This window comes from Colletes latitarsis, chromosome 8 (assembly GCF_051014445.1).
Source record: "Colletes latitarsis isolate SP2378_abdomen chromosome 8, iyColLati1, whole genome shotgun sequence".
Lineage (NCBI taxonomy): Eukaryota > Metazoa > Arthropoda > Insecta > Hymenoptera > Colletidae > Colletes > Colletes latitarsis.
Genome location: NC_135141.1, coordinates 19,123,112 through 19,134,686, shown reverse-complemented (window position 1 = coordinate 19,134,686; position 11,575 = coordinate 19,123,112). Strand labels below are relative to the sequence as shown.

Sequence of the window (11,575 nt, the reverse complement as noted above, 5' to 3'; positions counted from 1 at the left end):
GTACAGGGTGTTCGGCCACCCCTGGGAAAAATTTTAATGGGGGGTTCTAGAGGTCAAAATAAGACGAAAATAAAGAATACCAATTTGTTGATGGAGGCTTCATTAAAAAGTTATTAACGTTTAATGTTTCACCAGTACTGAATTTTTTTCTTGAAAATGCGCAGGATTTCTGGGGTATGCCTATTCACCAAAAATGATTGCAATTGACCCCCGTAACCAAAAATAATTTTTCCAAAACTATTTGAAATTTTTTTTTTCATCGTAAAATTTCACACATTCTCAAATTTATTTCTAGAAAGTGACTAGGATTTCGGGGGTATGTCTATTCACCAAAAATGATTGTAATTAACCCCCGCAACCGAAAATAATTTTTTTAGTATGATTTTAAATTTTTTAATTTTGTCTAAAAATTTCGGTATTTTCTCGATTTTTTTCTCGAAAGTGGGTAGGATTTCAGGGGTATGTGTAACGACCAAAAATGATTGTAATTGACCCCCGTAACCGAAAATAATTTTTCCAGAACGATTTGAAATTTTTTAATTTAATTGTTAATAACTTTTTAACGAGGACTCAGTCAAGAAATTGATATTCTTGATTTTCGTCTTATTTTGGCCTCTAGAATCCCTCACCAAAATTTTTCCCAGGAGTGGCCGAACACCCTCTATATGTAGATTTAATGCAAAGCTTAATCGATGCACTTAACAAGTAATATGGATTTAAATAATAAATATATGTCTAATTTATTTGATAAATGGCCAGTATTCAATTTGGTGGCCGCCATATCAATAGATATACCTAACCCGATCCATTATATCGATAATTGGACCATATTTGTACCACTTTAGAGCATTAACCCTTAACTGACAGGGTAATGTATTTTAACACCTCGGCAACTACATTTTATTTTTAATTAATATTATGGCCTACTTATTTTATATACCGCATAAAATAAAGACAATTATAAAAATAGGTTGTGGTTCGATACTTTCTATTTATTCGCTTCTTTATACTTTCGTAAAAGGATTATTTATTGTACTTATCTCTGTGTATTGATTAACCAGATATTATAAAAATTCTATTATTGCAAGCTGACATTAAGTTCAGTCGTTATCGACTATTTCGCCCGACCGACTTCATTTGACCTTATCACGAACAAGGCAGTTAGTAAGATGACCTTCGCGGTAATATGAGGATATTGTAAATGTCATTCGTAAAATCGATAAGCGCAAACTATTGGCCTTCTTCGACGTAACGTCGAATATCATGGTTTAAAATTGTAACTGATTTTTGCTTTTCGAATAAATACGTTAAATGTTCGTTCAGGTTTATATTTCTATAGAAATAATATCACCAAAAAACTAATTCTTTGTGCTTGAAGTAAAGCTGTAAGAGATCCAAAATTCGAACGAAAGCTTATAGAATCGAGAAAGGAACGCGTCCATTATTCGATCCATTTAAAACATTCGAGGACTCGGTTTGGCTCGTTTTTTCCATGCATGTACTCGGAGATAACACTACTTGGAAAGCGTCGGATCGATCGAAACGCAAAAAATAGATATTTACCATGGTAAGGTCACGTTTCCATGCGGTGTGGCAACGTCCGTCACAAAGTGGGCACGGTCGTTGAAGGGAATAACCACCACATTCACTGCAGTCGAGAGATACGTGTTCTTCGCTCCATGAAACCCCACATCTGTAAATATAAAAAAGTTTTTGGTTAGAAAACTCGATACCCTTCTCTTTCTAACGGTTACAAATAACGCGGGAAGTTTGGGTCTTCTAGCACTAGGACTGTATCTTACAAGAGCCCCTTTATCCTGTAATTTACGACGAGCAGTTTGTATCTATTTGAAATATTTATTAGTAAAATATTCATTTATCGCATTTAATATACTGTTTATATCATTTTACATGTTAGCTATAGCCTTCGAATACCCTTATTCCTATAATTATAAAGCCAGAATGTGGAAGTAATTATAAAGCCGATAGGTTACGGAAATGTCTTAAGTTCAACTACAACCACCGCTGCTTCATTCGAGTTTGTGAACACCATACATTCTCTTAAAGACACATTGAAAGTGTAGTTCATTAACAATTGCTAGATTCCTATTACGACAATTTTACAACTCGCGATAATCATACCATGAAGTTTCTATTTCACTATGTGAACAAAATAACATCTTCGATGTGCACAATAGTCGAACGAAAATATAAATTATTTAAAAATAAAGTTTTTAAATTGCAATTCAATATATAACTATAATAATGTATATTCTACCATTTAAATAAATAAACTACTATTGTTGTTAAATATTTAAATTTGTATTTTTTATTCGAATTATAGAGTTCAACTTACGAACAAAACTAAAATAATTTTTCTTTCGTTGTTAAATCTACTAAATTATGAATTTTCATAACTGTTACGATTTAGTATTTTTTATTGTACAGTTTGCAATAACCTAAAGGAAGTTGGTAATCGGCCATTGTGGTGGTGCATGTGCGCAGAAAACATTGCGCAGTGAAGCGGCTAAGTCGCGTCGTGTTGTGTCCCCGTGTATTTACAGTTGTATGAACACGTGTGCCAAGAACGTTTATAATTCAATTTCTTTCTTTTTGTTCCCGTTGCGCTGTAGAAAGCACACAGAAAATAACTCCTCTATTAATAAATATTCGTGGTCGACAATTATAACCTCAAAACAATAATATTTCACGATCACTTTCGAACGAACGATTCCCTCTAATTGCTCTGAACAGCACGGATTTCGCTTGGCCGTAGAAACGTTACGATTCCAAACTATCTTCTCGCGTGAATGACGCAGAATTAGTTTCTATTGAAACAATGAACTCTGGGAATAACGGAGTTTAAACCGGATTTCTCCGCTTAATGTGTAGTCGACGTCTAAAACGAATTTAATCATCACGGTTCTGGATCATATCGGATTCTATTGTTGACTCGACAAATTGCGGGGCCGAGTTCAACCCAGTGTAACACGCGAGATCGTTCTCAGGATCGTTATTATCAGTAATATTGTACAGGCTGCGTCACGCACTTGTCATTCGAAAAATTACGAGATCGATAGTTTCTTTTTAAATAATTGTATACTGCCAAATTAAAAGTTTACCGTAGTAAAACGTTCGGGACTTATTAAAAGTTTGAAAAGCTATAAAGAATTCAAGATCGTCCGAGATCGTTAAGGCCAATCAAGACATCAAGACCGTCTATATTCGACTAACGTTCGAAACGATTCGAAACTGACGTCACAGGTTCGAAGCAACTCTATCCGGTCTTGAACCCACCGCTAGATGGATCTCTCGTCTCGTTGCAGATAAAAAATAATGGCGGAGATCAAAATTGTATATCGAAACTTATCTTTCGGTGACCTCATTTTTTTTTCGTTAACAACGATGCACCTCCAAAGTACAACTGCATTTTTCTTTTTAACAGTACCATATATTTTACTTTAAATAAATCGATTCTTCTAGTCTTTCCGCGTTAATAAACTATTACTAAAAGGTGTTGGTCCCTATACTTGAACACGCAGTATCGTCAAGGAAAATCGATCCATTCGACGAGGAATAAATGATTTCATTTAAAAGACAAGTGCAATTGTACTTTGCAAGTGCGTCATTATATTTATGAAACAAGCGAGATAATAAGACGACAGACCTTGTTATACTATTCTACTTATTTATAACCTTTTTTTTTTGTCTTCGACGAGACGTTAAAACCAATTCGTTTCGATCGCGTGACGCATTCTGTATACGAAACAAATATACGTTGCTAGTCGAACGGGACGATAGAAATTATACAAGATTGTACGATTAGAAGCCTAAGAGCAGAGACTATAATTATTGGCCTATAAAAATTATGTAAGGGGGAGCCAGCCGGGTTAATCGTTTCTGATAGCATATGTTGGATCAGTTGTTACTTTTATCGAGCTTTTATAAAATACGCTAACGAGTGTGTTCTTGACGTAACAGATAAGCAACGTGCTGAAACTACATCGTCTTTTAATATTTTCATAGTTTCATTTCGAATTTATTAAGCTGGACGAAAGGTATTCTCGTTTCCTTTGGCATTCAAAACCCCCCAGAAAAATGTGTCCATATTCCAATTGTCATAGGAACTTGTGCAATTTGAAAACCATAGCATACCAAATGATACAAAAGTCTTCGTTTTGTTGAAAATATTATGTATATTTTTAGTAATGATTTAAGGATTAGTTAAATTACATTGGTGTCTTATATTTTGCAATACTACTTAGAATTCTTTTTGAAAAAAGACGAAGATATTTTGTTCAATGTTGTTGGATCGGTGAGATCGATATTGGGCTACGCGTTTCTTGTATGCAAGAATGTGTTACGCGATGCTAGAGCCCCAGGCGGTGATTTTTGTCATCTTGCTTCATTGTTGTCGTTGACACCATGAGGCCATGTGCTTTGCACGATACATAATGTAATAAAGTTCAAATACAGGGTGTTCGACCACCCTTGGGGAAAATTTTAATGGGGGATTGTAGAGGCCAAAATAAGAAGAAAATCAAGAATATAAATTTCTTGACTGAACCTTCGTTAAAAAGTTATTAATAATTAAATTCAAAAATTTCAAATCGTTCTGAAAAAATTATTTTTAGTTGGAGGGGTCAATTACAATCATTTTTGGTCATTACATATACCCCCGAAATCCTACGCACTTTCGAGAAAAAAATTCGTGTAGATGGACAAATTTTTCGATAAAATTAAAAAATTTCAAATCGTTCTGGAAAAATTATATTTGGATGCGGGGATCAATTACAATCATGTTTGGTCATTACACATACCCCAGAAATCCTACGCATTTTCGAGAAAAAATTCCTTATCGAAAATCTAATTAGGTGACTGAATTTTTCGACGAAAAAAAATAATTTCAAATCTTCCTGGAAAAATTATTTTCGGTTACGAGGCTCAATTACAGTCATTTTTGGTGAACAGACATACCCCCGAAATCCTACGCACTTTCGAGAAAAAAATTCGAGTAGGTGGACAAATTTTTCGATAAAATTAAAAAATTTCAAATCGTTCTGGAAAAATTATATTTGGATGCGGGGATCAATTACAATCATGTTTGGTCATTACACATACCCCAGAAATCCTACGCATTTTCGAGAAAAAATTCCTCATCGAAAATCTAATTAGGTGACTGAATTTTTCGACGAAAAAAAATAATTTCAAATCTTCCTGGAAAAATTATTTTCGGTTACGAGGCTCAATTACAGTCATTTTTGGTGAACAGACATACCCCCGAAATCCTACGCACTTTCGAGAAAAAAATTCGAGTAGGTAGACAAATTTTTCGATAAAATTAAAAAATTTCAAATCGTTCTGGAAAAATTATATTTGGATGCGGGGATCAATTACAATCATGTTTGGTCATTACACATACCCCAGAAATCCTACGCATTTTCGAGAAAAAATTCCTTATCGAAAATCTAATTAGGTGACTGAATTTTTCGACGAAAAAAAATAATTTCAAATCTTCCTGGAAAAATTATTTTCGGTTACGAGGCTCAATTACAATCATTTTTGGTGAACAGACATACCCCCGAAATCCTACGCACTTTCGAGAAAAAAATTCGAGTAGGTAGACAAATTTTTCAACAAAATTGAAAAGTTTCAAATCGTTCTAAAAAAATTATTTTTAGTTGAAGGTGTCAATTGTAATCACTTTTGGTGAATAGATGTACCCCCGAAATCCTGCGCATTTTCGAGAAAAAAATTCAATACGGGCGGAACTTTAAACGTTAATAACTGTTTAACAAAACCTCGATCAACAAATTGGTATTCTTGATTTTCGTCCTATTTTGGCCGCTAGAATCCCTTATTAAAATTTTTCCCAAGGGTGGCCAAACACATCATTTACGCGCCCTCCATTCACGAAATCTACTGCGACCTTTCTGCGACCTTGCTGGTTCTTCTTAGTCTAAATACGATCTATCTAAATACTATTTTGTGATTATCAGTTAGAACAAGTGAATTCATTTTCTATACTTTAAATATCATTTAAATTTAATTGTCCTAACTGATAGCGGGATTCAGATGCGAGCAGTCAAAAACGAAGTCGAATTTAAAGCACAGAAAATCATTTTTTGAATTTGAATTTTGTAAATTATATGTTTGCTAGTTTTTACGTGAACGTGTGATATTCACGGAATTTTTGATTGTATAAAATGCGGCCAAACTGCTTAGAATTCTCGGACTTTTGCGTGTTTCTTTCTCTCGTTTCACTGAATTTAGGTTCAATTCCGCGGTAGAAGTTTCTCGAACCTTTTTAACCATCTCAACTATAGTTCGACTGAAACAGCGGCTTGGCGAGATAGAGACGGAGGAGAAAGGAATCGTGAACATTGCGACACTCACGTGAAGCAAGAGTTCAGTTGAGCACGAAGTTCCTCGATTGTAAGGATCGTGTCCTGGTATTGTGGATGGGATCCTTGGAGGCCATCGTCGACACTTCCGCACAAACTATGACAGGACAGAGAGATGTTGCTCCTGCAATCGAACAAAAAAATTCAACATTAATTAAATGTCTTTTAATTTTATCAGGTATCTTTATTCATTGTCGCAAGAAATTTTAAAACAAAAATAGTAATTTGGTCTATTTCATGTTATAATCTTCATTAATTCCGTTTAGATAATAAAACTATAACAAATTTCAATAACTCTCTGTACATACAGGGTGTTTGGCCATCCCTGGGAAAAATTATGGTGAGGGATTCTAGAGGCCAAAATAAGATGAAAATCAAGAATACCAATTTGTTGATGGAAGCTTCGTTAAAAAGTTATTAAAAAATTAAATTAAAAAATTTCAAATCGTTTTGAAAAAATAATTTTTGGTTGCGGTGCTTAATTAGAATAATTTTTGATGAATACACATACCCCTGAAATCCTACTCACTTTCGTTGAAAAAATTCGAGTAGGTACTAAAATTTGTAGACAAAATTAAAAAGTTTCAAATCATACTAAAAAAATTATATTAGTTACAGGGGTCAATTACAAGCATTTTTGATGAATAAACATATCTCGAAATCCTACGCACTTTTGAGAAAAAAAAATTTTTACCGAAAATCTAATGTGAGGCCAGAAATGCTTCTCTAAAATTTCGTGCAAATCTTTAAAATGTCATAACTCTTGAACGGATTGTAGGATTTTAATTTTTCAAAATGCAAACAATGCGTATTTTAGTGGAGAATATGTAGATTTTAATAGGGGATTCTAGAGGCCAAAATAAGACGAAAATCAAGAATACCAATTTGTTGATGGAGGCTCTGTTAAAAAGTTATTAACGTTTAAAGTTCCGCCCGTACTGAATGTTTTTTTTAAATTAAATCTCTGAATTTAATTGTTAATAACTTTTTAACGAAGCCTCGATCAACAAATTGGTATTCTTGATTTTCGTCTTATTTTGACCTCTAAAATCCTCCATTAGAATTTTTCCCAGGGGTGGCTGAACACCCTGTACAGGTTAAACAGAATTTCATAACTTTAAATTAAATTTTACGGTATATTTATTAATTTATTAGTCTAATAACGAGAATCCTAGAACGAAAATTCTCAATGTCTGCACGTTTTGGATAATACTATTTTCTATCGCAAAATTATTTTAAACTGCAAATATGTTAAGTAGCGTCTGGGCAAGTAGGAATTAGAATGAACGTCGGCGAATATTATCGGTGAGTTTACATATTAAAAGAGGAAAATTAAAAGCAACGATATAGAACAGAAGTAATAAAGAATCAACGTTTGCTTTGGAATTCTTTTTTTCTTTAACGTTTAATCGCTGAAAATTGTGTCTAATAATTTACACAGGGTGTTCGGTCACTTCTGGGAAAAATTTGAATGGAAGATTCTAGAGGCCAAAATAAGACGAAAATCAAGAATATCAATTTCTTGACTGTACCTTCGTTAAAAAGTAATTAAAAAATTAAATTAAAAAATTTCAAATCATTCTGAAAAAATTATTTTTAGTTGCGGGGGTCAATTACAATTATTTTTGGTGAATACACATACCCCCGAAATCCTACCCACATTCGAGAAATAAATTCCTTACCGAAAATATAATCTGAGACCTGAAATGGTTCCCCAAAATTTCATGCGAATCTTTGAAACATTGTAACTCCTGCACGGATTGAACGATTTTAATGTTTCAAAATGGAAACGACGCGTATTTTGACGAAGAATATGTGGAAATTCCAAAAATATTCGAAAAGTTATTCCTTGATCCCGCAAAATGAGAAAAACCCAATAAAAATGGACCAATTTTCAAACGATCATAACTCCTACAATAGTGAATATATTTAAATGAAACTTTTTTCTGAAATAGAGCTCATGGGTACCTACAAAAAAGTATTAAACAACTTTTTTGTAGGGCGTCCAACAAAAGTACTAAAAATTATGAATATTACGAAATGAAACGAAAATTATGAATATGAGTGAATATATTTCATTGAAATTTTGGGGGGAAGTAGAGTTCATGAATACCTACAAAAATGTATTAAACAACTTCTCCGTACAGCGCCAACCAAATTTATTAAAAATGAAAAACGAATTTTTAAGAAAAATTGACAGGGTAGGTGCCTAAATTTTTCGACGAAATTAAAATATTTTAAATCGTTTTAAAAAAATTATTATCGGTTACGGGGTCAATTACAATTGTTTTTGGTGAATAAACAAACCCTTGAAATCCTGCGCATTTTTGAAAAAAAATTCAGTACATGCGGAACTTTAAATGTTAATAACTTTTTAACGAAGCCTCCATCAACAAATTGGTATTCTTGATTTTCGTCTTATTTTGGCCTCTAGAATCTGCCATTAAAATTTTTCCCAGGGGTGGCGGAACACATATTACGAATATTTTTTTTTTTAATTAAAAAATAAGCAACAGTAGAAGATATCGTCTCGGTAATATTCCAGAGGATAACAGCGAAGATACTCCATAATCAGTTATAAAGAAAATCTTATCAAAAACCTTCTAATACTCATCGAATAACTACAAATATATCGACGATAAATTTTCTGCTGATTCGAGACTCTCTAGAAGGTCGAATCTGATCGAGAGGAACAACCTTGGCTACATTCGACCGTTAAACCCGGAAGAATTCGGCGTAAGATTGTTTTTTGCGTTTTTACATCGACCGTTAGAATGTTTGGAAAAATTCCGCTCCACCAGTACATAATCGTGTATATTTACACAAATCACAGTGGGGGGCATAAAAGTTTTACCATTACATTTGCTTATGTATCTAGTACAGATAAAAGAAAACAAAGAGACCATTTTAGACATTTTTACTTAATGTCTTTATTATACAAGGGTAAAAATTCGTATAAATTCGCTGGTGCAAGATTTTAGAATTTTAATTACCTCGTTTAAATTATTTTCATCGCTGTACTTATCTCTTTTGCGGCTCAACGCGTGAAATTTCGCGTTTATCAATAAACGACCTGATTGCCATAAAAAAAAGGAAAAACCAGCAGATAAACGAGGTCATTAACGTATCAACTGATAGGAATCTAGCAAGGATATCAGTCGAACTGAATTCTTCCACTGTCTTATCGTGTTTCGATTGCTGGTCGAGTACGTACGACATGATCTGGCATCAATTTTCACGTGATTGTTCTTCGGAATAGAGAACCAGAGAGGACAGAATGCAGGATGATCTACGAAGTACGAACGCGATACTAACGTGGCAGGCGCGTTAAATATGCAGATATGGAAATCAGGAAGAAAAACGTTCCTTTCACGTGACTGCGACGTGAACAACCACGTAATAAGCTGCTCGTACAAGTTTCGCGCTTATGTGTCAGGATGACGCGTAAATCTTGGAATCGGTGAGCGCAAACCAGGCTAAACTGTGTCTTTTTTTTTATGTGCAGTGTATCTCTTTTTTAATACTCTGCAAACATTCGAGAAATCTAGGAAAGGCTGACGGCATCGACGAAAAAAAAAAATAACGAGTGGCGCCTAAGAGATCTCGGATCAATTTAAACGAAATAATTTTTTCTCTCGCACAGGGTGTCTTGCCGTTAATCGTTATTTAAAGATGCGATTCTATAGCCCAAAATGAGATAAAAATTGAAAACAACGAAATCGCGTTCGTGGTTTTTTTTGTTCGCAAAATTAAAAAAATTGTTTTATACAAAAGTTTTCTCTAATAATGACAGAAATAAATAAAATCTTTTTGCAAGTTTTTTTTTTTTTTTTTTTTTTTTTTTTTTTGTACGATATTTGTAAGATATTTGTTCTACAGATGTTTTACGATAATGGCGAGACAATGTCAACGAAGATTCTAATCGTAATGTATTTTTCACCGCGTCATCAATTCCTTTTTCACCTTTGGAATTACAGATTGCGAATTCAAAAGTATACGATTTGAATATTTAACGCGTCGGTAGCTTTCAAGGTTTTTTCATTGAATGGGGGAAAATTTGTCCAAAATATTGAACATTGAACTCAAGCGGGGTGTTAACTCTGGAGGAAGCGAGATAGGAGTCTTCGGAGATTAACAAATGTAGGATTATATTTTTTATGTAACGTTTTAAATATATTCTTCGCTCAATTAATTTCTCTACTTGATTGATTTAAAAAACACCGGTAAGATTGTAGTGAATCCATACGTTTTAGCGACACAGTGTATCTTTGCAATATTTTTTACACTATTAAGAACGTATGCGCCACTCATAAACGTACACTATTATTAGTACCCTTTTACGAAGAATATTTTTTAACTTTGTTTGGCACATACATGATTATCCAACTTATGCCAGAAATTGGTCGCTTTATATTTGAGGTTATGTTACATAATGTTGCGTAATTATGCCAATATAATGGATTTATGAGATTCGAGATTATGTTAGATAATATTACGAAATTTCGTCGAGAGTAAAGATTTTATCAAGCATCTTGACACTGTTTGTTTTCTTTTCTTTAAAGCCTCGAAAGCAATTTAATATTACGCAGTGTCATCGAAAAATATAATTAGGATCGTAAAGAAAAATTTTTGCCATTTGTGTTTTAAATACAATATAAGGGAAGAAATGAAAGACTTCGATACAATGGAAACGTAGATCGCATAATTACGAAGTTTTGAGGTTAGTTTCGTGTCATCTCGTACGTACTATCCGCGATGACGCGTGAAACATGATTCTCGATTTAGCTACGAAACTTTTAACAAAATCGGTGTATATCACTGCATTATACTTGGATGTAAATATAAATTTAATCGTTTAATCGAGTGAACGTTGGTATAAATTTTATTTGTTAATATTCGACTAAACTTTTTCCCTTTTTTGACATATACAAAATAGTTTGAATTTTAAAGACAACCCAGATTTTCAAACATGTAAATGTCACTTGGGTAAGAAATTGTCGGAGAACTTCAAAGATCAATTTGTGTCTAGGTTAGGGGTTAGGAAACGTTATTTTAATGTTTCAACCTAATTTCCAGGTTCAAGAAATGGATAAAGAATAATTCTTAATTTCATTTTTTCTGAATACATTTAATTAATCCTATAAAAAATATCTGTCGAGGGTAAAATTTAA

The 11,575-nt window shown here is 33.3% G+C and overlaps 1 protein-coding gene across 2 annotated transcripts in view; it reads right to left on the bottom strand.

Moving 5' to 3' along the window:
• Positions 1–11,575, bottom strand: part of Pino (protein pinocchio) — a 116,960-nt gene that overhangs the window by 2,879 nt on the left and 102,506 nt on the right. For both annotated transcript variants that reach the window (XM_076770919.1, XM_076770921.1), the window contains 2 exons: positions 6,397–6,528; positions 1,564–1,693 (listed from right to left, as the gene is read on the bottom strand). In XM_076770919.1, coding sequence (XP_076627034.1) covers positions 1,564–1,693; positions 6,397–6,528 — 262 coding nt within the window. The remainder of the gene's footprint in view (positions 1–1,563; positions 1,694–6,396; positions 6,529–11,575) is intronic.